Below are 27,003 nucleotides of genomic sequence, written 5' to 3'. Positions count from 1 at the left end.
CATGAGAGCCCAGAGAAAACAGAGGGATGTGATCCCTGACTATTAAGTCAACTATGCCTACTTAGCACACCAGCTAGGTATTCATAGAATTAAATATCAAAAATCAACTGAGAACCATTCATAAATTCTATGCTCTATGACATGGCTGTATATTATACAGAGACACAGAGTGATTGGAACACTTAGAGAACAAACGCAGGATCAGGTACAGGAAAAAATGCAAAAATAATTAAGAGAATGCAACATGGAGGGGGTGAGATGAGTCAGTGTTGAAAGATGGTTGGGATTTAACAGGACATCGATACCGTCGTGAAAGGAGGGGCCAGCAAGAGCACAGGGCCACATCAGAACCAGGGAAAATGGCCAAGGCACTGGCTCAAGGCCCCTTTGCCTGGAAGGATCATTCATGTTAGTGGGTGATTAGATTGCTCCAGATGATAGGGGGGTTTATTCAAAACCAGCAAAGAAAAACCTTAGCAAAGGGCACTAAATGATGAAGTGCTTCAAGTTATTTTGTAAGTTAGTGGAGAGTTATTATCAGCCCTTCTGCAATGAAAATGGTGTTTATAGTGATCTGTTATTATCTTGGTTTAGTGAGGAAAGATTGAAGGCAGGAAAAGCTAATGGCAGGTTATTACCGTCGCAAAGATGGTGTTTAGGACTCCAGGTGTATGGATATGGAGAGGAGATGTATAAACCTCTTGGCAGGTATGTCAGCAATACCTCATAACTGCCCTACCAGCTCTTCAAAATACCTTGGGGAATAGATAAAAACAATAATACAAGCAAAATTGGGGAAGCTCACTCAACTACAGTGTCAGTGGGGTTGAGGTGAAAAGCACAAACCTATATTGTTTACTATGCTCCCTGACAGTCAATGGCACAAATCCTAGCACCCCCCATATTATCTATGCCTTGTTTTGGATCAAAAACAGCATCACCTGGAAAACCGGGAAGCCATTCTCCTACTTCTCCTGAGTTGTTTCTCAAGCAACTCTCTGCATCCATTCTGAAACCTATGTCTGAGCCCACGGCAGAACTGTGAGCAGAACTGGACAAGTAGCACACATTCCTGACAGGGCCATTTAGTTCTCTCATAGAATCATCTCGAAGGGAAGTGGAGACAGGCCTTGGGACAATGCATGCTGGGAGATGGGTTGTTTATGGGGACTGTCAGTTCCTCAGGGGCAGGTGTTATGAGTATTTTGAGGGGCTTGAAGCTGTTTGGGTATTTTTAAATGTTGGTATCTCCACTTTCCACCACAGTTTTGGCAGCTGCAGACAGTCCATAAACATTTGTATCTCCACTGCAAATTAGAAAGGGAAATCCGCAGTGTGCATCTTACCCTTCAACATGGAAACCCCACCAGTTAGAGGAGGTAAAGATGCTCCCTGAGCCCAGAGGTGCCAGGCTCAGTGGGTCCCACCTGACCCACACTGGACTTGGGGCTTTGCTTGCCAACCTCCCCCAGGACCATCTTTGAGGGACCTATATAGATAATGAACAGTGTAAGACACACTATGTATTTTATCTGTTGGCAAACATCGAGCTTGAGTAAATCTTTTTCAATCAAGTGTGAGGAAATAGTATGTGACCTCTAAAACTATATGTATGGGAAGGGGAAAGTGATGTCACCCTAAAGAGCAAAGGGGAAAAAAAGGAACCCTAGAAATTATTATAGAAAATCAGTGAAAATATTTAACTGGTATTATTAATAAAATACAAGAAAACATAGCTTTTCTTGAAGCTGGAACGAATGCACAGTATGTTAAATGGTGGTAAGTGCTATAAAAATAGCAAGGAAGCCACATGGGGGAAAGTCATATGGGGGACAGTGAGGGGGCCACAATTTTAAGCAGTGGTGTCAGGAAAGTTCTTACCATTTCACTATTTATGGCTATAAATCACTAATATTGGAAAGTATTTGTTCTTAGGAAGCAAATCTCACTAGTAGTTACAAGTAGTTACAGTAAACATACCTATACATCAGATACAAAGGGGTATAAAAAAAGCAGAGATAAATTTGGCAAAAATAAATGAAAAAAATTAAATGTGAGGAAATATCTCATTTGCTACCCCTGAAAATAGTAATTCTACTTAAAATTCATCATAGAGAAACCATTTTGCCCCTGATAGCACGGACATGAAAAATGCATGACATACTCTTAAGCATGAGAGTTCTAATTCTTTTACTGCTTACCTTTGTCTTCCTCCAGTTAAGCACTCCTTCTTCTCTCCTGCCCTAGGTGTGTATACATGTGTGCACGCGCACACACGCATTCACACTGTCCAGTTGTGCACATTTTGTAGTATTGCAACACCGCAAGAATATGAACTACCATTTTCTTCTTTAAATCTCCAGCATTGAACAATAAAACATCGGGTGACTATCCCTGAACAATAAACAGCAAGTGACTAAAATTGAATTCCTTCTTTAAGCAACTTCCCCCTCTCTTTCTTCTCCCACTCCAAGGCAGATTGCTGCCCTGTCAGTGGGTGAGGTGAGAGGAAGGGGCAGGTGACTGTGAGCTAGGGGATAAGAAAGCCTGGCCAGCCCAGCTGTGGCACAGAAGTCAGGACATAGAAATCAGTTTTCATTTTGCTGTATTAATGATTGCCTCTGTGCCATATAAAAATTCCATATACTAAGTAATGATTCTATCAATAAATCCAAAATGCACTTTAGGTGGAACTTCATACCAGCTTAGAGAAGAAGCTGCCACTTTGGTTTCTACGCAAAGTGGATCAGAAATCCACCATCGTGTATCCCAACAAACCCAGATCTGGTGGGATGTTATTCGTAAGTACACATAACAAATAACAGCATCAGTAACATGACACTGTTTGACATTCATTCATTGTGTTAACCCTAAGGGGGCCCTTTTATAGACTTTGAGTCTTTTCTGCCTGTGGGCAGAGGAGTTGTGCTTTTAAAAAAAGGATATGATTAAACCAAGACATGAAAGAGCTGGGTGAGAGGAGGGTGACATTTGCTCTCCCCTTTCAGGTGGCTCATCCATAGCATCTGTGTTAAATGCGTGCTGTCCCTGTGAGAGCAGATGGGCAGGGGACCAGCCACACCCTTTTATTGTCTTTTTTACAGTACAGATATACTTTATTTGCTTTTCCTAGTCACATGTCACTTACATTTATGTGTAGATATATATGTGAGTATATACAGCCGAGTGTTTAGAATACACAATAAAGAACACACATTTACACATACACACACTATACACACAATGTATTAATCCATTTTCACACTGCTATAAAGAACTGCCCGAGACTGGGTAGCATATAAAGGCAAGAGGTTTAATTGACTCACAGTTCCGCATGGCTGGGGAGGCCTCAGGAAACTTGCAATCATGGCGGAAGGTGAAGGGGAAGCAAGGCACCTTCTTCACAGGCAGCAGGAAGGAGAACGAACGCATGAGGAACAACCAAACAATTATAAAACCACCGGATCTCGTGAGAACTCACTTACTATCACAAGAACAGCATGGGGGAAACCGCCCCTATGATACAATTACCTCCACCCAGTCTTTCCCTTGACACGTGGGGATTATGGGGATTATAATGCAAGATGAGATTTGGGTGGGGACACAAAGCCTAAGCATAGCACACACACACACACACACACACACACACGAACACACACACAGAGCATCCACTATAGAAAATGAGGTAATTAAGTGATCAAAGACTAAGCAAGACCATTGCATTATAATGGAAGAAGGGCCATATGAAGAGCCAGAATAACAGGTTGCTAATCCTTAGTATGCCTGGGCTCCCTTCATCTCTACGACTGTTCTTCCTGAGTTCTTTTCAGGTTAATTTCCCCTGTGTAGTCATAAAATAATAAAGTCACCCTGAGTATCAGTCTAGGCTTTATTCTAACGCCACAGTATCTCTCCAACTGATTTCAAACATGTCCATGGTTACAATTACTACCGAAACAGAATGCTCAGCAACTGATTTCTCAATCCTAGAGCTCACTCTTCAGTTCCCGGCCCCTGTATCCAGCTGCCTACTTGACATCTCCACTTGCATGTTTTAAAGGTGCCTCACATTCAGCAGGTTCAAAACCAAACTTCAATGCTTTCACGTTTCACCCTCTCCTGACATATCCCCTACAGGAAAAAATGAAAAAGTCCTGGTTCCTCCTTGCAACAATGTCAGCACCATTCATTAGCCTGTGCAATCCAGCCACCCAGGAGTCATCCTTGATCTGTCCCCTCCCTTTCTTTCTCCCCTCAGTCTGGTCCATTTGACTTCCTGGGTGGCCTGTGCAAGTCACCATTTTCTCTTGCCTGAACTCCTAGAATTACCTCATTCTTGATCATTGCACATCTGCCCTTGACCCTCTCCAGTCAACCTATGGTTTGAAAGATACTAAATTAAAATGAAATGTGTTAAAATAACATTTCTGGAATTTCTCCAGGTGAAACTTTGTTGATTGGTTGAGTTGTATTGGATAATGTGCAGTGCAGTTTTAGATAATTAACAATGAATCTTGTATAGAATACCACCTTCCGTGATGGGCATTTCTCATGAAAATATATAGAACAATTCAGCTAAGCCCCATTCTAAACAATTTCTGTCCTAATTTACTCCTCTTCTGTTTTATCTGTACATGTTTTATTTCTCTCTGATTATATGTATGACTTCCTTTCACAGCTCTTTCTTCACATGTCTCTTTCTCCTGGCAGATTGTGGGTTCCTTGAGGGCATAGCTATGCCTTATGCATATTTGTACCAGTGGTGGTTGAATTTTGGCACATGCTTAAGAAAAAGTTCCTGAATTGAATTCAATTTGAGTAACTACTATTTTTTATCCGACAGCATATATTCTGTTTTTTATTTTGCACTGGGGAAATAAGACAAGAGATACCAAATGCTGATAAATCTTTAGAAATGGAAATATTAAAGCAGAAATACCGGTATGTATTTTTCCTTCTATCTTACTTGAGAAATTTAAAACTCATAAATAATAATGCACAATGTAAGATTATATTTTATATTGATGTTTATTTGTTTTATATATTGTCTTGCTTTATTGATAGCTGTAGCTAGTGTATTGAGAGTCATGAGACATTTTTTAGAACCAACAACATATTTGCCACTATTCACCAATCAGTTTGCCTTCCAATAATAAGTGAATAAAAATTAAAATGCTGATTTCCTTTCTCTTGGAGGTAGTATCATAAACTGTATTCTTCATCTGAATTCATAAAGCAAAGCTCTGAAAGCTTCTGAAGATCCCTGGAGTAACTATGTGGTGGGCAGTGGTTAAGCATGAGGGTTTTACAGTTAGTTAGTACCTGAGTTCAAACCCCTATTCAACTAGGTACATAATAACTGTTACCCTGGGCAATCTGCTTAACCTTTCTCTATAATAGTTTCTTACCTATAAACTGGGAACAAAAATAAACTAGCCATGAACTAACAGTGTAACTTTGGGAAAAATCGTTTAAACTTCAAAAATACGTGTTTCCTGGAAGGATTGTGACTACCGAGGTTAAAACCTATGCGTTCCTACATTCAGAAGGGACCAAGGTTAAAACCTATGCCTTCCTACATTCAGAAGGGCTAAAAGAAGAACTGAAAATAAATTCATGAAATGTGTATGTCCTTTTAGGCTGAAGGATCTTACTTTTCTCCTGGAAAAACAGCATGAGCTCATTAAACTGATCATTCAGAAGATGGAGATCATCTCTGAGACAGAGGATGATGATAGCCATTGTTCTTTTCAAGACAGGTTTAAGAAAGAGCAGATGGAACAAAGGAATAGCAGATGGAATACTGTGTTGAGAGCAGTCAAGGCAAAAACACACCATCTTGAGCCTTAGCTCCTCAGACCTTCAGTGAGGCTTCTAATGGGGGGTGCATGACTTGCTGGTTCTAACTTTCAATTTAAAAAGAGTGAGGAAGAAGCAGAATGATTGATTTTACTGCATGTGAAATCATGATTCCTGCATGCTATATAAAAGTAAACCATCTTTTATCCTCTATTCATATTTTCTACCAATCACTATGTATTGGGGATATCTTTGCAGATATGTTCAAATTGGACTGGACTTTGATGAGATATAATCTCATTATTTGAATGGGTAGAAAATGAATTTGCTAGAACACACATTTTTAATGAAAAGAAGTAATAAATGTAACTATTAAGCTAAAATGCAAATGTCAGTACTGAATTCCTGCTTGTTAATTACATAATATGTGATGCTCTAGAAAATAGTCACAAGTATTAATAATGCCTTAGATGATAGTCTTAAATATTAGGTTGAGGTCTACCTAACCTAAGCTGCTTCCTGGAAAGCTTCATGTTGAAAGAACCTATGGGTGGCACCATGTGGACTTTTCTGTCCCTACTGTGATGAATAGCCCCACCCTTCTTGCTGTCCCCAACACACCTGATGTCACTTTGAGCCATATAGTTGAAGTACAAATTAATAGGCCTTATGATATGCACGAATTTTACTATAGATAATATATGTTGCTTCTGGTTTTGTTTGCCAATGAGCATAATAAATGTAAAACCTATATAGTATCCCTGTGATTATTGTATGAGCCTTTGTTTGGGATTTGAAAAAAACATGGCTCCATCACATATTCCCTTTTTTCTTTTGATGTCTACTCAAATCATGAATTAATCACATACCTCATCATTAATCTTTTCAAGGTCCTTCTATTGTTTTGTCTGATTTTCTCCATCATCCTGATTAGCATGTTTATTCCCTCACTACCCCCAGGAGATATTCACTGTAATGAATATGTCTTTGGCTATGTATGTGTCCTTGTGTTATGTTGTACAGTGTTGTTTTGAGTCTGTTATTATTTACACAGATGTTATTATGCTATAGCTTCTATTTCTGTTTTTGCTTCTTATTTCTCTTATAATTCTCACTTATTTCCTATTTTTTCTACTCATTTCTATTTCTTACTCCTTTTCACTGGACATGATGTTTACAAGATACAACTGTGTTACTGTATTCCATCTAGTACGGGGCCTTTGATGTGGCTTACTATTTCATTGTGTGCACCCACCCACCCACCACACTGGACTTTTCTAGAGATGGACAGCTTGGTTACCTCCACCGTCCTGCACTCATTCTCAAACATACTGATGTTCATACAAACCAGCAGAGTGCTGAGGGACGATATTTACTATTACAAAACCAGACACTTTTACATTCATGGTCCAACAGAACACATGGCCTAGAGGCAATGTTGCATATACCTTAATCTTTGATATGAATAATATCTTTGTTCTTTATATTTCTTAAAACAGAAAGGGTGGAAAATCACTATACAGAAGCAATAACCAAAGATCTCCTGATCATAAAGACAAAGGGTCTTTTCAGTCTTCCCTCTCCTCAAACCTTGTGTAGCATTGCACAATATAGATCTCAGTCAACATTCACTGAGTGCCAAGAATGTGAGAAACACTGTACCATGCCTGTCGTGCGAAATATTTAAATAAACAGATTGTCTTACAACAATGTCACCAACCTGTACTCTCAAGAAGCTTACAATTTAGTGGTGTTCATTTATTTCTGCAGTTCTTTCTCCTTTACCCCCAAACACAGAACTGCTTTTCCACTGTTTCCACTGATTGCTGCTTCTCTCTTTCTCGACTGGCTTCTCTTTCCTGCCAACTAACTCCATGTGTACATCCCTGAGGTCTGTACCTGGCTCTGTTTCCTCTCTTTCCTCACTTCTGCTCCTTCTCCTAAAGTCCAGTCCAACATTTCTACAGTTCTTCAAATTAAATACATAGAAACCTGAATTTGGTGGTAAGAGAAACAAACCAACTCCTCTGGACTTCCTATTTCCCATCAGTGGTACCAGGATTCTCTCAAGCTCCTAGACTCGAAAGGACTTAACATACTAAGTTGAGTTAATCTTCCTAAAGTGGAGCTCTAAGCCTTCACACCCATCTAAAAAGCTTAAAGATTTTCTCTTTCTTCATAAGCAAACTAATCCTCTTAACCTGCCTTCTCAATCTAAATTAGCTTTATCTTCTAGCATTCTTCATTTCATCCAAATTGGAAGACCATTGTTTCATGAAGACACTATGTTTTCCCATCTCCCTACAGCCAACTCTATTCTCTTCCAGCCAGAATGTCCCCTCTCTAACTCTTAAAGCTCAGTTTAAATGGCATCTCCACCTTGAAGTATTTTCCTAATGGTCCCCACTCATTATGCTTCCTGCCTCCTCGGAACTGGCACAGACTGCACTTCTCCTCTGCTACTGCAGCCTATTATGGTGACTATGACTTGCCACGTGTCCTCCCCTAACTAAAGGGTAGACTCCCCGAGCTTTATGGGTCATTATCACCAGTAGTCTCAAAGGAGGCAAAGAATTACATCCTATTTCATTTTTTTTTCATTTTGTGGAGCTTCCAGCACTGTGCCTTGCACATAACAGATGCTCAACAAATACAAATACGCAAATAAGAGAAATCAGTGAAAATAATAAATACCATGGACCTGAAAGAGACTGCAAGAAAACTGGCTCAGTTTGCCTCAGAAAAGTGGTTTAGTGTCCTTTTTCTGTTGATACTGTGTCCTAGAGAAGTTAAATGACTTGCCTCTAAGTGGTGGAAGAAGCATTAAACACCACTTTCCTGCCTTTTTATTCCCATCAGTTCAATCTGGGCTGTTGTTTTAATGATCGTTAACTATGATTAGCATGGACAATTGAAAGGTTTGTGTTTTGCAAGAAGACGACTTGTGCCTTCGTACTGACTCTAATTCCTGTTGGTTGAGTGACTCTGGGCATATGTCCTCCTCTCTAAAATGATGATGATAGAATATATTCTTTATGGTGTTGGTAGAATTGGACAACCACACGCATACAGAGTACTTAACTCAGTAAACGCTATTGCAATGTGTTCAAGAAAACTGATTTACCTGAGATAAAGGGGGTTACAAAGCACACTAGGATTTTCATATCATACCAATTACCCATGGAATTTCTTTGGAAGTTAATTAATTAGCAGCCTGATATAAATTGAAGCTCCCAGGTACTTCGGAATCCCCTTAGCCAAACAAATCCTGGAATGTGTGTAGTAAAATAAAAACCTTACATTTAGAGAAAATTTTGATTAAAATGTTTCAGCACTTTTGTCATCTTTATTTTTGCTTTAGACTCAATTCATTAAACATTGATGGAGCACCAACTCCTTGCTAGTCAGAGTAAATCATCATCAATGAATATTTTTTTAACCATTTTGGACATTTTGATGTGAGCACATTAAATAATAAAAAGAAAAGGCTTATGAAGTTTACTGTGTATCAGGCACTGTTCCAAGCACTATGTACTAACTCACTTGATTCTCAAAACCTATGTGGTAGGCGCTATGATAATTATCATCCTTGTTTTGTAAAACAAATCATGACACTTCTAGGCTGAGTAGCTTGTTCGAGGTCACATTGCTGAGATGTAAACTCAGGCAGTCTGCTTCTAGATTTTGTGTTCTTAATACAAAGCTATACTATCTCTTAAATAAGAATCGGACAAAAGAGCACCCTTTCTTCATTGACTTTATACTTCAGAGGTTACTGAGTGGATACCTGCAATGTAACATTCATAGGTAAGTGCATTTTAAGGTTAAGGGACATGGGACACCACAAACATAATAAAAACAAGTGATCAGACACTGAAGTCAGGAAGCCTGAGTCATAGACTTCAGACTTATGGCACAATTGTTGAAGGTATAGATGAGTGAAGTTGTTTAACCCATCATGAAATTTAACCCATCATGAAGCCACAGAGTGAACTGAACTGGGCTGATTCCTAGAATCTGAAGCAAGTCGTCTTGTCATTTGGCTCTGATTTTGCTTGTTAGTTTTAGTGAAGTGATAGGAGACGACAGAAGACAGGAAGATGTGGGCTACCCCTTGCCATTTCCAGCTCCAGACACCCTACGAAAGGTGTCCAGCTAGGAGGCAAAAGGAGGCACGATCCTGAGCTGCAAACATCAAGGAAACCGCTGAGGGAAACAGCGCCCTCTAGGGGTGTAATTGATATTGAGCTGGAACCAGAAGACATTGGGACCTCCCTTGTGTGCAGGAGGATCTCTCATCTCAGGAAAACCTACAGCGACATTAACCTATGCTTCTGCTCCTCTTTCTATTGAGATTTAATCTCGCAAGTCCAAAGGCAGATGGTGGCACTTATTTAAAAAGTTTCCATTTCAATCGCTTCAGATAATACAGGCTGCCAATAAATAGATGCACAAAACAGGTGTATAAAGTGGTACGGTAGTCCTCCGTTATCCCTAGTTTCTCTTTCTAAAGTTTCAGTTATCAGCGGTCTACCACGATCAGAAAATAGGTGAGTACAGTACAATAAGATATTTTGACAGTAAGGGACTACAGTCACATAAATTTAGTATATTGTTATATAATTGCCCTATTTTATTATTAGTTGTTATTATTATTTCTTTTTGTGCCTGATTTGTAAACTAAACTTTATTATAAGTATGTATGTATGTATGTATGTGAGAAAACATAGTATATATATATATGTGTGTGTGTGTGTGTATATATATATATATATATATATATATATATATATATATACACACACACACACACATATATAGGGTTCGGTGCTATTCATGCTTTCGGGCATCCACTAGGGGTCTTGGAACGTATCCCCCCACAGAAAAGGGAGGAACACTATACTTTTATGTGAATCAGAAATACTTAACAGCTTAAATAAGACATAATCTGCTCTCCAGAACCAAGTCTGAAAAAAATAAGTAGGGAGAAAACTCTCAGAAGAGACAGTTATCAGTGGTAGTTTAGGTTGTTTTAAAAATTCATGGAGAAGAGGATGAAGAAGACGGAGATTATCACTCATGGGCAGCATGTCTGTGCTTGTGTCAGTACCAGCAAAACCTGAAAGGAAAACTTCACCTCCACCTTCTAAACTTGCAACAATCTAATTTGAAGCAATATCAAGGCTCAGGAATCTATTAGAATGACAACCAGCTCTTCTACAGCCCCACAGGAACAGTTACTCCCAAACTCAAATTTCTCAACAAACATTACTGCAGGCATATTCCAGAGGCAAAGCAGGGATCCTCAGTTAAGGTCTTTCACAAAAGGGAAAAATATGAGGAAAAGTCAAATGGCTCAACAAAGGCAGTTTGTTTTTCTGTCTACAAGTCAACTCAGTAATGGCAAACCCCCTGTAAATCAGTGGAGATCCATACGCCTTGCAGATGCTGATCATTAATTCTGAAGGAACCAAAACTGTCTAAGGCCAGGGGAAGTGGCTCATGTCTATGATCCCAACACTTTGGGAGACCACGGTGGGAGGATTGCTTGAGTCCTGGGGTTCGAGACCAGTCTGGGCAATACAGTGAGACCCCATATCTACAAAAATTTAAAAAATAGCCTGTCATGGTGGCAGGCACCTGTAGTCCCAGCTACTCAACAGGCTGAAATAGGAGGATCACTTGAACTCAGCGGGGTCAAGGCTTCAGTGAGCCGTTATTGCACCACTGCACTCCAGCCTGGACAACAGAGCAAGTCCCTGTCTCAAAAATAAAAAAGAAAAAGAAAAAGAAAAAAAACTGTCTAAAGAATTCATAATCGAAATAATCCAGAAGTTGAGGTTCAAGACTGCAGGTATCTGTACTTTCAGGATACCACAGGCAGACACAACATCTTTCATAATCCAATAAACCTCCAAGTATCAAGTTTTCTGTGATGTTGTATGGTGTCCACAGTCCTTGAGATACAGGTTAGGAAGTGTAAATAACTAAAACCAGTAAGCCAGACTGCAGTCTTCAGCAAGGGACTTAAAGTCTCTTCTACTGCAGCAGTCTCTTCTACCCCAGCAGTTGATCAGCAAGCATCTTCATGACCCAGATGGTTGCCTTTCAAATTCTGAGTATGGTAAAAGAAACCAGAAAACTCTTGGAGAGCTGTAATACTGAATTGTAAACATGTGTGCATTTATCACCATCCTGTATCACTTTGAAAACTTTCCCAATTATAAATATGCTAAAATCACCCAAATTTAAATAAGATGGAGGATTTATTAAATCAAATAGTCTTTTTACTTGCCGCAGGGCAAATGCCGAAAGTGGGACTCAGCCCAGGAGGCCACGTGGGTTTTTGGCTTTCTGCAGGAAAAAATTCAAGAGCAAGCCAATAGAGTAAAGTGAAAGCAAGTTTATTAAAAAGTAAAGGAATAAAAGAGTGGTTACTCTATAGGCAGTGCAGCCCTAAGGGCTGCTGATTGGCTATTTTTATGGTTATTTCTTGATCATATGATAAATAAGAGGTGGATTATTCATGAGTTTCCTGAGAAAGGAGCAGGGGATTCCCAGAACTGAGGGCTCCTCCCACTGAAAGACCATATAGGTTAACTTCCAGATGTTACCATGGGATTTGTAAACTGTTGTGACACCAGTGGGCTCTTCCTTTAGTATGCTAATGTATTATAATTAGCATATAATGAGCAGTGAGGATGACCAGAAGTCACTTTTGTTGCCATCTTGGTTTTGGCAGATTTTGGCTGGCTTCTTTATTGCATCCTGTTTTACCAGCAAGGTCTTTGTGATTTGTATCTTGTGAAACAAGTCCTGCTGAACTCCTGTCTCATACCCAAGTATAAAACCAAGTTGTGCCCCTAAAACCTCTATAGCATCCCAGTCTAGTGGTCAGCTCTGCCATTCCTTCTCAGTTGATAAGATAATGAGATGGCCCTTCACTCATCCAAATTACTGTAAACTTAACACCCAGTGTGCAGGATCTGACTGTACCTTTTAACATCCTTTGTTTCTATGCTGCCACATGAGTCCTTGAAATGCAGAAGACACAAGCCCATAAAGGACACTGTCAGTAAATAACCAGCCAGAGGATCAGAGATTTTGAAAGTTTCCATCAACTAGTCAATGACAACGCACAGAGCTTTGTCAAACCTTTGAAATATGGAACATGTTAATTTCACAATATGAAGTAAATTGCTTATGGGACATGCTTTTTTTTGCATGCTTTTAAAGTGGTTTCTATATTTTTTAACTGTAAAGAAAAGTCAACAAGAGATAAAGCTAAGTTCTACTAAAACATTTTGAGCTATGTTTTATATTGCCATTTTAAGTCTTAGCACTTAGAATGAGAATCATCAAAATGTGGTGACTCTTTGTTAACAAAGATAATACCATGAGAGCTTCACTGATGTTCTTTGCGAGTGGAGATTCATCAAGTGGAGTATCTCGGAAAAGCTGGATTGCTGCTTTGAGTTTTCCCCAAGAAAATTCAATTATCATATGCCAGTTTGAAAACAGAATAAAGCCCCAAAGTGCCAAGTGGCTTAAAGTAGTCATTGCATTCTATTTTTTGTTAAGTTTTTCTTTAATTGGAAAAGTATTAGGGTCAATAGAGCCAAAAGGTGGGGTCGGCCTTTCAAGTTTGGCACAGTTTTGCTGCTTGGGTACAGTGTTTTTTAAAATTCAGGTTCTTAACTTCTTGGAAAAGATGAATGGGAAAGAAATCAGAATGGGGGAATTTTGATTAAATTATTTAGAATGGCAATTACAAAAATAAGTACGTGTTTTAAATGTTTTCATTTATTGTTATGATTTGCATTTAAATAATTATTTTTGGAAATAATTTTCAAGAAAAAATATATGTATATATACATAAAGTATCAGAAAATAGTAATTAGCTGCAAAATTTAAGCTTACAGGGATGAGTAAATATATTTTTACAGTCTGAGAAGACTTTATAGCAATAATTTACAAGTGAGTGTACTGAGAGTTATTACTAAAGATAACTTGAAATGTAAAATCTGGCTTTAAAAGTATATTTTAAATGACAGTATAATGTTACACAAATCAGATGGGTAAATAGCAAACTAGGATTATACACTTGAGATATGCTAATATACAGAGTTTCGTCTGTTATTAACATTTTTATTAAGACAAGAAGTATTAGATACCTTCTAAACAACGAATGTATCACTGATTTAAAAAAATAACCACTTAGTCACTGAGCAGCTATCATAACCTTCAAAGGAGAAGATTTAAGGCAACACAAACAAAAATATGCTAGCTTAACCTTGCATGTAAATCTTCTGAGAGTCTGCTCTAGACAGAGGTTTCAATTCTGCACCGCCTAATGCGTGTGACCCACAGAATTCCCAGCTGGATTTAGCTTGTCTGCACTGCACTTTTAAAACAAGCTAGAGAAAGGCAAACTCCCTGTTCTTCTGGTGCCATATGTGTATATTTTGGCTATTTCAGGGTATAGGGTAATGGAAAAAAAGCACCCTTTGTTTCATTTTTCATCATAATGAGGCTCCCCATTTGACATGTATGACAATTCTACCAGATAAGACAAGACCAATACAACACAGGGCAGAAACATGAAGAAAAGAATATTTTCTAAGGTCTTCTTGGGCACTACATAGTTGTTTTATGATATTTTAAATTTTATTTCTAACTTATCATGCCCAAAGCCAAACTTTGTTACAAGAGACATCTATAAATATTTACTAATCAACGAATGTTACAACAGACAAGGAACGCAATAGCATGAATGTATTATGACACAGGGTACATGGGCAGATGTTTATGGGAAAATGACTAACCCGTTCATAAATTATCACTGTTACATTTCAAAGCCCAAGCCAGCTGCTTTGTAATGACAGATTATATCTTCAGTATTGATCACTGACAGCTATAAAAAGTCAGGCTGTTTGGCTTTCACAGGTACAAGTGGTGAACAGAAGATGAAATACCTTATCTCATTCATTTTTCTTAGCAAGGACTCAATTCTATTCAAATTAAAGATACTGCTTCATAACATACTTGTAACTAAAAAATATAGGGTGGATAATTTCTTTTTTTAATTGCTCAGTAATCGAGAATATAATTTAAACAGAATAAGTATGTATTAGTACATGGGAAAAAAGATAAAAAGAAACAAAACAGGCAATATAAGAAAAGCTTAAAAAATTAAGTAAAAGAAAACATCAAGACCTACAAAAATGCAAAAACATGAACAAGACTACACAAGTAAAATAAAATCTATGAGTTCTGACAACCAATCTAAACTTCAGTAAAAAACACAATACTCCCTTTCTGGGTTAAAAAAATGTAATCGCTAGAGAATAATCTAAACTAGTATTATAGAAAGATGAACAAATAAATATACAAATATAAAGAGCAGGAGTGACAAAATGAACTTAACCCAAAGAATGCATGGGAAAAAATATAAAATTAGGCAAAATTATTGCTTTACACGGATAAAGATTTGACCTACAAGGAAGTCATGAGTTATTAACCTTTTTGCTTTCAATAAGTTATCAAAATATGTCGAGTTATAATTAGTAGAAGTGAATCATTGATGAATATATTGTTGGAGAGTCTTATAACACCTCCATTAGCCTAATCCCAGCTCCACACTTAGGAACTGTGTGACCCGCAAAGGTTATTAGAACACTGTTGCCAAGGAACTAGGAGAGAAGAGTCTGCTAGGACAAGGCACCAGCAGAGAACAGCCACTGCTGGAGAAACACAGGTACCCAAGCTAAGTTTCCAGGTCAGAGCAGGGACCAGATGAAGTCAGGAAGATCAGTCTGTAAGAGATACGAGCATTTCTGAAGCCTTTAAATAGCTGAATACGTTGTATAGCATTACTTCCTCACCTGACCCAGGCTAACTTCTTTTTATGTCAGTCCCCATTTTTCCCTTCCGATTTCTAATATTCATATTCCATTTTGAATAATTAAAAAGTTTTTAAAAAAACTAATAACTCATGGAACTTGAGTTTGTGGATAGAGAAGGAAAGCCATAACTAAGTCTGAACCAATAGTGGGCCTCTCCCTCTTCTCCTTGAACCTAGGTTTTAATGACAAAAATGAAGCTACTTTGGTCCACAAAGCAATCAAGGGTCCCTTTAGCCATCTCTGTGTCCCTTCACTAATTAATTCACCACCTAGACTTCAGCTGAAAAGACCTGCCCTACTCCAGCTATTTAGTTTAGCTCTATGTTCCTTCATTACTTGCTCATCATATGGGTGTTTGTCCCTTATTTCCTCACCCCTCTGAACAACATGCTTCTTTAACAGCTGGTCCTGAGGGTCGATAGGGTGTTTTAGTGTTCTCATTTGCTCTTTCAATAAGATGCCATTTCTTCTTGACTCTTGTATGTTCTAGTGCCTTGCTATTCAAGGTGTGGCCCGTGGGCCAGCAGCATGGGCACCCTCTGAGAGCCTGTTAGACATACAAGATCTCTGGCCAGTCATGGTGGTTCACGCCTGTAATCCCAGAGCTTTGGGAGGCCGAAGCAGGTGGATTGCCTTGAGTTGAGGAGTTCAAGATCAGACTGGGCAACAAAGCAAGACCCCGTCTCCACACAAAAAATAAAAAAATTAGCTAGGTGTGGTGGCATGCACCTGTAGTCCCAGCTACCTGGGAGGTTGAGGTGGGATGATCATCTGAGCCAAAGAGTTTGAGGATCCAGTGAGCTGTGATCATGCCACTGAACCTCAGCCTGGGTGACAGAGTGAGACCTTGTTTCAAATAAAAGAAGAAAAAAAAAGAAGAAGAAATGTAGGATCTCAGGTCCCTGCCCTAGGCACTCTTCCCTCCTAAATCAGAATTTGCATTTTAGTAAATTCCCTTGGCAATTCATATGCAAGTTAAGGTCTGAAAAGTACTACCTAATGAAGTTTCACACTAACACTGCTGGATGCTTCATTTAAAATCAATCAAGTGGCCGGCGCGGTGGCACACGCCTGTAATCCCAGCATTTTGGAGGCTGAGGCAGGCGGATCACAAGATCAGGAGATCGAGACCATCCTGGCTAACACGGTGAAACCTCATCTCTACTAAAAATACAAAAAATTAGCCGGGCGTGGTAGCAGGCAACTGTAGTCCCAGCTACTCAGGAGGCCGAGGCAGGAGAATGGCGTCAACCCGGGAGGTGGAGCTTGCAGTGAGCCGAGATCAGACCACTGCACTCCAGCCTGGGCAACAGAGCAAGATTCTGTCTAAAAAAAAAAAAAATCAATCAAGCAAACTATAGTCAAAAATAGAAAATGCTGCATACTTTAACTATCTCCACTACCTCCTATGTTCACAATGCACATTGGCTTAATAAGGCTCTGAGAAAACTTGTAGTAAGTAAACTAATTTTTTTTTTTACTTCACTATTTTCCAAACTTATATATCCACGGGTCCCCTGGCACATAATAACTATTAACATCCTTCAGGATTTATGATCTATGGAACACATTTTGAGAAACACTGGTGTAATGGACATATTTGATGAAAGGAAGCAAATCACTAATTAGACACTTCTTTGCATTGCAGTTTCTTCATCGATGCAATAGAGATAAAATAGGACCTATCCATCTCAAAGCGTAGCTTTGAGAAGAAAAGGAAGTGGATGTCAAAACCTTTTGAAAATGCAAGTGTTTGGGATACTTTCATTCATTTATTTTTTCACTTAACAAATACTTATGAGTGCTTACTCTGTCCCAGGCCTGTGCCATGTGTGGGGGCTACAGCAGTGAGAAAAGCTCCTACTTTCATGGAGCCAAAAATCAATCCGAGTGAATTAAGGATTCAGATTTATAGACCACAAATGTAGGCAGTGATTCCCAAGAGGTAAAACATTGCTAAGAGTCCCATCAGTGTTATTTTAATTCAAAATGATTTATTTAACTAGAAGAAGGCCTTCTCAAAACCATAAGGGAGCAGGAGTACCTACTGAGTAATAATAATGTTAAGATTTATACAGAACTTACGGATGTCATCTAACCAAGGGTGTGCTGGCAAGCTAGCCCCTGTTGTATAGTATTTGCAGATATCTGTAGTGTAAATATTCTCACCATGGCCAATTAATTTCAAACTACCAATATGATGTCACTGGATGTGAGGATGGGAAGATTGGCAGAATCAGAAAAAAGGTGTACTATTGGTCATTGTGAGCCAGTACAAACCAACTGCAGTACATCATGGCATGGACCATTCTAAACATTTCACATAAAATAAATCATAACTACCCTATAAGACAGTAACTAGCATCTTCCCTATTTTATAGATGAGGAAATTGAAGCTCAAAAAGATTACATAACTCTTCCAAACCAAGCAACTAGGAAAGGAGGTGATATGGTTTGGCTGTGTCCCCACCCACATCTCATCTTGAATCCCCACATGTTGTGTGTGGAAGGGACCCAGTGGGAGATAGTTGAATCATGGGGGCAGTTTTCCACATACTGTTCTCATGGTAGTAAATAAGTCTCACAAGATCTGATGGTTTCATAAGGGGAAATCCATTTTGCTTGGCTCTCATACTTTCTGTCTGCTGCCATCCACGTAAGATGTGACTTCCTCCTTCTTGCCTTCCACCATGATTGTGAGGCTTCCCCAGTGAAGTGGAACTGTAAGTCCAATTAAAACCCTTTATTTTGTAAATTACCCAGTCTTGGGTATGGCTTCATCAACAGCATGAAAACAGACTAATACAGGAGGCTAGCATTTGAACTTAGAGACATATGACTGTAGAGACCTATCCTCAAACACTATGGCCCAGTACTTACTAAGCTTGCCACTGGCAAGCTGTGAGGTAATCCCAAAGGTTAGTGTCAGCCAAATCCACCTCATTCACTTATTCATTCAATAAGCAACCAAGAATACTCAAGGATAGTGAATATGCTTTGGATGAGATGCTTACAATTGCTTCAGTGGGGTGAAAATATTCTATTTGGACAGTAAAATAAACTCAATATTTGGATTTGGCTCACACACTCCTCTGTGACAGAGCTTCATTTTCATAGGACAACCACAACAAAATTCCCTTATTTTGGCATTCCAGAGAAACTGATATTTGGCCACACTGCTAAAATTGATAGACTGAGAAATTATGACAGAACTTCAGATGGGTACATGGATATGTGTATGTAGTTTCTGCTGTCTGAATGGTGTGAAAATTGCCCTAGATTAAGCTAAGGTTATTCTAGTCAGCCTTTAATTGGCTAAGATTGTATATTGGTTTGCTAAGGCTAGACAATAAATAACAGACATTTATTGTCTCAGAGTTCTAGAGGCTTGCCAAGATGTCAGCAGGCTTGATTCCTTCTCAGAGCTGTGAGAGAGAATCTGCTCCAAACCTCGTTCCTAGCTTCTTGTGATTTGCTGGCAATCTTTGCCATTTCTTTGTTTATAGAGGAATCACCTGGATCCATGCCTTCATCTACACAGAGCATTCTGTGTGTGTGTGTGTGTGTCTGTGTGTGTCCCTGTGCGTGTGTCTGCCTTTGTACCCCAATTTCCCCTTTTTATAAGAAGAGCAGTCATATTGGATTAGAGACCACTTTAATGACCTCATCTTAACTATTAATAATTACATCTGCAATGACCCTATTTCCAAGTAAAGTCACATTCTGAAGTACCTTGGGTTAGTGCTTCAACCTAGGAATTTTGGGGGAAGGAGGGGAATACAATAAAAGATCTGTCTCCAAAAGCAAAACTCAAAATAACTATGCTTTAAAAAATAATACAAATAAAAATTTATTTATCGCTATAAACAAAGTCTAAAAGTGAGTCCTACTAGACTAATAGGCTAATATGGCAACTCTGTTCCACATAATCCTATCACCCTACTATCCAGGCAAGTAGTCCTTGTCCTCAGGATTCAAAATGCAAGCATCCATGTTCCAGGCTGTGGATTAAACGAAGGGACAGGAAAAAGAGGTACACCAGCTGTCTCTTAAAGAAGGCTCCTGCAATCTACACATCATCATTTACTTACATGCCATTACCTGAATTTAATAAAGTGGCCACATTTTTCTTTAAGAGAGACTGGGAAATATCATTCTAATTCCATGCAGGTGTGTGCCCAGATAAACATTCTGTTATTTAGAGAAATGGGCCAATAGATATTGGCAGTCAACCAACAATCTCTACCACAGAGAATAAGAAAAAATACAAAATTACACTACCTGTGTATAGAGGGCCAGCTCTAAAGGGGGAGGCCATTTCTGATGTCAGTGACCTCACCTAACAGGGAATGTTTGAGTCTTAGAACAGAAGCATTTCCTGGGAGAGTGGGCTTTAGCTAAAAGACAGAGAGGACTTGGCCCAATCTGGTCTCTGAAAGGCACAACTGTCCACAATGGCTTGCAAGAAGTGAACTGTTAAATAGAAAGAGCAGTCTTAAGGAAGTAGAGTAGAAACTAGTTAATGACATATTTTAGGTAAGATCTTATTTTTCTTTCTGGAAATCCATGGGGAATGGGATCACATTTGAAACTTCATAGAGATCAAGCACGTTTTTAAAATAAGCCAAATATTCGGTTTTATGGCACTCTGTATGTTTATTTCTCTCTTTCCTCACTAATTTCCTATAGCTTCTTTTTGAACCTGTTATTCCTTTTCAGCTGTGTGATAGTTATCGAGTCAAGGGATTTTGCTCATGCTTAGTTAAGAATATTTAAATGATGAAACAGAGCCCATCAAGGCCAGCATCATAGGGATAGTGGTAATTATTATACTCTAATTGCAGATTTGATACTGCATGGTCCATTACCCCCTTCTTTCCTCCTAGTAGAACCTCCTGTAGAGTGAACTTTGGAAGTTTGAAGTGTGTGTGGGTGTTTTATTAAAGAGGGCCACTTTACCTGACTGTGAGCTAATGGCTTTCAAAGTCTACTGCACACACATTCATTCCCAGAGCTCTCTCTCCATTTCCCCTCTGACCCTCTGCTCAATTCAGTAGCTGCTAGTCCATGGCTACCACCACATTTAATCAAAAAGGGCTAGTTAGTAGCTTTCTCCCTGCCCTGATAACCTCAGAATTAACTCTTAAAAGAAAAAGAAAGAAAGATACATGGAAACTTGCACAATTTCCAAAAATGTAACAATCAGCCCTTGCGCTGTTATAGAAAGGCCCAGCATGCCAATGATAGCTGAACTAATAGATAACATTACAAAAAGATTTACTCCAGATTCTAGGAGTTGCATCAAAATCCAGTCTGAAGTGGAACTTTCTGCTCAGAAACTGATGCATCTAGTCCTATGAAATTCTGCTGTCTGAAGGAAAAGACCATGGACAGAGTGCTGGCACCAGTGATGGCAGTCCAGGAAAGATGAGCAAAGTATGAGTTGAGAGCCTGAACCACAGGTTGTGCCTGGCTGGGAAGGAAACACATGAGTTTTCAGAATACAGACATCACATCATAAGACTAGATGTGTAAGAGGCAGAGTTTGTTTGCCTGACTTTAATCTGACTACATAGAGCTGGACAAGGAATTTACAAAAACAAAATAATATGAAAAAATCCATCCATCAGTTTAACACTAGATGGCACTGAATGATAATAATTTGGAAATAGGCCTTCGGTGTCATTAATAATGGCATTATGGATGTACTTGGGCTGCCCTGAGTCTTGATAGATAAAAAATATCACCAAGTCTACCCTTGCCTCTTTCACTGTTTTAGCTATAATCCAAACAAAATACAAAAGTCATTATACTCAATTTACCTAGTTTTCATGCTGGTACTTCTTTGTGTTGTGATCTTTCATGTGTCTGTATATCTATTTGTAGGCTCTTTGAACACAGAGACAGCAGTTAATCCTTTTATTTGTTATTTTATCTACTTATTTTGTTGTTGGTATCCTCAATTCCTAGTCACATGAAGGGCTCTTAATACTGAAACATTTTTCCTTTAAAAAACTTTTTTTAAATTTTAATAGCTTTTGAGGTACAAGTGGTTTTTGGTTCCATGAATAAATTACTATAGTAGTGAATTCTGAGATTTTAGCACACGCTTCACCCGACTAGTGTACATTGTACCCAATATGTAGATTTTATTCCACTACCCCTTCTTATCCTCCCCCTTCTGAGTCTCTAAAGTTCATTATACCACTCTGCACGTCTTTGCATACTTATAGCTTAACTTCCACTTATAAGTGAGAGCACACAATATTTGGTTTTTCATTCCTGAGTTACTTCACTTAGAACAATAGCCTCCAGCTCCACCCAAGCTGCTGCAGAAGACATTATTCCGTTTTTTTTATGGCTGAGTAGTATTCCATGGTGTATATATACCACATTTTCTTTATCCACTCATTGGTCGATGGGCACTTAGTTTAGTTTCATATCTTTGCAATTGTGAATTGGGCTGCAATAAGCATACGGGTGCATGTGTCTTTATGATATAATGATTTATTTTCCTTTGGGTAGATACCCAGTAGTGGGATTGTTGGATTGAATGGGCAGTTCTACTCTTAGTTCTTTAAGGAATCTCCATACTGTTTTCCATAAAGGTTGTACTAATCTACATTCCCAACAGCAGTGTAAAAGCACTCTCCTTTCACAACATCCATGCCAACACTTACTGTTTTTTGACTTTTTAATAATGATTATTCTTGGGAGAGTAAGGTGGTATCTCACTGTGGTTTTAACTTGCATTTCCCTGTCGATGAGTGATGTTCAGCATTTTTTCATATGTTTGCTGGCAATTTGTATATCTTCTGTTGAGAAATGTCTATTTATGTCATTTGTCCACTTTTCGATAGGATTATTATTATTATTATTGCCAATTTGTTTGAGTTCTTTGTAGAATCTGGATATGAGTCCTTTGTTGAAACTTTCAAATATATATTTTATTAGTTGTTTGCCATAAGTGAAAGAAGCATGTTGCATTTGTTTTCTACATGTATGTCTTATTCACTAAAACTGTATATTAAGTCTCATTAACTGTATAGTTAGCCTTATCCACTAAAACTGTATTGCTAGGGGAAAAGAATGTGGTATGTTTTTATATCTTCAGGTAGCAGAAATTTAGAATCCTGGGAGATCAGAGCTGAAAAGGAACTTTATTAATCACGAGGTCCAACTCCATTCCTTTCCAGATGAAGTAACTGAGGTTCAGAGAGATTTAGCAACTTGCCTGAGGTCACACAGCCCGTAAGTGACAGGGTTGGGAATAGAACCAAGGTATTTTGGCCTGCAGGCCATGTGTCATTATTTCTTAAGCTGCCAGGCCCAAGGTGCAGAATGGAAGAAATAGGTCTCTCCAGGCTGGGATATGGAGCTGGGGGACCGTCCTGCCTCGGGTCATTTCCTCTCTCATGACCGCTTTCGGTAGCTTTGAAGCCCAGTGAGATAGGACAACGGTCTCGCGCAGGCTCTCTGCACACCGCAGTTACAGGCAGAGCAGTCTGACCAGGGACACAAAAGACGTGTTTTCTTTGAGCCACTGAAAAAACTGCCCTCCACAGGGTTGAGGGAGGTCCCTGGAGATTGCTGCCTGCAGGAAGAAAGGAGTGTCGCCAGTCCCACACTGAAAGGGGGAGGGCAGTTCCAAACTGCACCTCTGAAGCTGCGCACGCCCCCGCTGGTCACTGGTGGCTGGGGAGGTGGATGCGCCACTGACCCAGGAGAGGGCGCCGAGAAACGAGCGTCCTGGCCCGCGCTTCGGTGCTGCGCGCCACCTGCCGGGGCCCCCTCGTGACACGGACACAGCTCTCCTTCCCAGAGCCCAAAGTCACCCCACCTGAGAATGGCACAGGAACGAGGGCTCCCCAGTTCTCCGCGGAGCAGGAATCCCCGGAGTCCGGACCTCTCTGACTCCTGGAGATGACCTGCAAGCCTTGAGAGTTCGCTCGACAAGCGCGAGGGCAGTGACTTGAGGTTCGCTCATACTGGGGAGTTCGGCGCGCTGTGGGGAGCTGGCACCTGCACCAGGGACCTGACTGGGTCAGCGCTGCTCTGCTTCCACTTCCCCAGCTCGGCTCCGGGTCACACAAATATAGACCCTTGTTCTTTGAAACTGTGGAGTCACGCTGGTCTGCTGCTCAAAATAAGAAAAAGAAAACCGAAAACCAAGCAAAAATCTTTCCTAAGCTTAAGAAGTCTGGAGGATTTAAGGGTCTTTGTAGGAACTCCTTTTGATCTCACATTATGCGCGTAATAGCCAATCAGTATTTATGGGGTATATGCTGGGTGTCAGGAAGGCACTGGAATTACCATGGCGAATAAGGCAGCATGGTTTCTTCCTTTATGGAGCTTAAAGTTTAGAAGAAAAGATAGACTTGGGGAGTCGGTGGGGAGAGGTGGCGGGGGGGGGGGGATGTCGGGATGGTTGCACAATCAAATACCGTACTTAGAGTGAAAATGGGGTGGTGTACTGGAGCCCACTGGCACAGGCTCCCCAGAGGCAACTGTGAAATTTTCAGGAATTTTGCCAGCCGGTTGTTGCAAACAAACAACCGTACTTAAAATCAGGTAAGGTGATTATACTTAGATCACTGAAATCAGCAAATGTCACAAACCTGGTCTTCCCCCAGAGCCCCTGTTGTTAACCCTTTACAGCCTACCATTGGAGATAAGGGTCTGTAACCTGTGGCACGTTGCTGCCAAACTGGATGCAGTGAGTATACCCAACTACCAGCTGGGTTGGAGGGGAAGGGAAGGGAGCAACGACGTTTGGCACTAGTGTAGTACAGCCACCTTGACTGGAGCTGCTTCCTCCTCACCACTGGTTATCCGATGCTGGAGAGATTACTTCCTAGGCTACCTATGCCAATCAGGTGACCAGGTAGTGGTGGTGGGCGCCCACATGTGGCACAGTGTCTCTCTCGAGCAGAAACATTTAGACTGCAGTGATCTGATCGTTCAAGCAAACTCCCCAGTGCACTTTCCCAAACTCTCGACATAACCCTTCTCCGTCAGGATTCTGCCTGATCTGTATACTTCCTACCCTATCACTAACTTCACATTTTCTTTAAATTGACTTGCTTTATCCACACAAATGTTATTTTAAAGAATACTTAAAACCCTAACACTGATAAAGATCAATGTTGTTTGTAATAAATGTAAAGTGATCCTAAAAATAAATACAGTGAAAACAAAACAATGCTATTAATTTCCAGCTCTGAGCTCCAGGTCTGCTCAAAGATTCAACATTAATAGGTGTATAAATATGCTGTCGCCACCTGGCAACATTGCTCTTGAGGTCATCAGAATAATTAAAATCAAATTTGAAAGGAAACACGGCTAGGCTCGGTGGCTCACACCTGTAACCCCAGCACTTTGGGAGGCCAAGGTGGGCAGATCATCTGAGGTCAAGAGTTCAAGACCAGCCTGACCAACATGGCCAAACCCCATCTCTACTAAAAATGCAAAAATTAGCCGGGCGTGGTAGCGGGTACTTGTAATTCCAGCTACTCTTGAGGCTGAGGCAGGAGAATCGCTTGAACCTGGGAGGCGTAGGTTGCAGTGACCTGAGATTGTGCCACTGCACTCCAGCCTGGGTGAGAGAGCTAGACTCTGTCTCAAAAAAAAAAAAAATAAAAAAAAAAAATAAATAAAAGGAAGCAAATTCATCAATGTGTGATTTGACATTTAATATCTTATCTGAATACCACTTAAATTATCTTGTTATAATGGGAATGATAATAACAATCAGCATCATCATCATCCTGACATTTACCGAACACTTAGTATTCATGTGCCAGGCACTGTGTTTTCTGTAGTAATTGGATATTATTGGAGCTCTCCTTTGTTCGGACTCTGCCAGTTCTGTTGCAATTCTGCTTTCACCTTTTCTACATGTGATGCTTCAACTGATTTTATTTCTACAGAACTTGAGGGCAAACACAATTCATCACTGTGATAGTTATCTTCCAATAAGCATAGGATTAATCCTCCTAATTAACTAATAGATATTATTTTAAAACACATCTTCATCCTATTACTATTATAAGTGCAACAAAAAATTGTATTTTGCCAGAAATAAAAATTAAAAAAAATTAGCTTTCTTGGCTGACTGGTTTATTCATTCAACAAATATTTACTGAGTATCTATTATCAGGAGAAGGACATGGGCATAGAGGATGAACTTCCCTGATTAATGGCCCAGGCAGAGGCCTTGAAGTCCTCGTCTCATGTGTGCATGGCCACAGTAAATTATCCTATTGATATCATTAGTTATCTGAAAGAGAGTTTGCATAAGAGCAGAAGGAGCACAAGGTGCTGAAGTTCATGATTGAGAGACTAGACTTCCAAAAGGAGAAGATAAATAAAAACAAGTCCATTTTCTTCTTGTTCAGTATCTGATAGCCCAGAGAAAGGCAAAAATCTTTGAGTGGCTTATTGGACAGACAGAATGTATTCAAAATCTGTATGCAGTGGCCTTGCTCTGCCTTCTTGTGCAGACCGAGGTGGTTACAGGTAGGAGCTGGTCTGAGGACATGGCAGGCCTAGCCTCTCTCAGTGGCAGAAAGGAAGAACTGGTAGTGAGGATCATAATAAACAATGACCCCAAGGCTGCCCCAGACCAGACCCAGGGCCCATTTGGGACCACAAGTGCTATCAGTAAATGAATTGACTAAAATAACGACATCTTCATCCACTTTTATTTTTTTCGCTTTTCCAATTCAATTCTTCTAGTCTTTTCCTGACAGATGTCCATCCAGTCACATTTACATGCAAAGTCTTAGAAAGATGCTCCAAATTAGTTGCAGTGAGCCGAGATCACGCCACACCATTGCATCCCAGCAGCCTGGGCGACAGAGTGAGATTCTGTCTTAAAAAAAAAAAAAGAAAGAAAGAAAGATGCTCCAAATTTTAATCTTACACCTGCTTCCTATAAATCCTGCTCTAGCTGGCCTCATAGGTTAGTGAAAATTTTTCTTTAGCTTTAGAAATTAAAATTGTAATAGTGTTTCCTATTATTTTATTCTTTCTCTCTTCTCTATATACATGCTAATTTCCCCAAATATTATTTAATGAAATATTCTATCTAGACCTCTCCACACCTTTATTGCCTTCTTATAGTTACAATCCCACCTATTAGTGTGTCCTTTAAAAGGCTCAGATGCAGAGATGCAGTAGCTTTATGTCTATTCTCTAAATATACCTAGAGAGTGGGCAGTAATGTGCCTCATTATTGTGAGTGTCAGAATAAAGACATTCAAATAAATATAAGTGAGAATATAATATCCAGGAAAAC

General features: G+C 39.6%; 1 protein-coding gene and 1 long non-coding RNA gene across 5 annotated transcripts in view; one reads left to right on the top strand and one right to left on the bottom strand.

Annotated features, from left to right (window-relative positions):
* Positions 1–7,192, top strand: part of TRPA1 (transient receptor potential cation channel subfamily A member 1) — a 53,817-nt gene extending 46,625 nt beyond the window's left edge. The window contains exons 25-27 of the mRNA XM_003831328.6: positions 2,688–2,801; positions 4,844–4,941; positions 5,640–7,192. Of these exons, the coding sequence (XP_003831376.1) occupies positions 2,688–2,801; positions 4,844–4,941; positions 5,640–5,850 (423 nt within the window). The 3' untranslated portion in view covers positions 5,851–7,192. The remainder of the gene's footprint in view (positions 1–2,687; positions 2,802–4,843; positions 4,942–5,639) is intronic.
* LOC134730981 (uncharacterized) overlaps positions 1–27,003 on the bottom strand; it is a 216,040-nt gene that overhangs the window by 26,045 nt on the left and 162,992 nt on the right. The window lies entirely within an intron of this gene.

The sequence above is a fragment of the Pan paniscus genome, chromosome 7 (genome assembly GCF_029289425.2).
Source record: "Pan paniscus chromosome 7, NHGRI_mPanPan1-v2.0_pri, whole genome shotgun sequence".
Classification (NCBI taxonomy): domain Eukaryota; kingdom Metazoa; phylum Chordata; class Mammalia; order Primates; family Hominidae; genus Pan; species Pan paniscus.
Note: the sequence above shows the minus strand (reverse complement) of the source record. Positions and strands in the feature narration are given on the sequence as shown.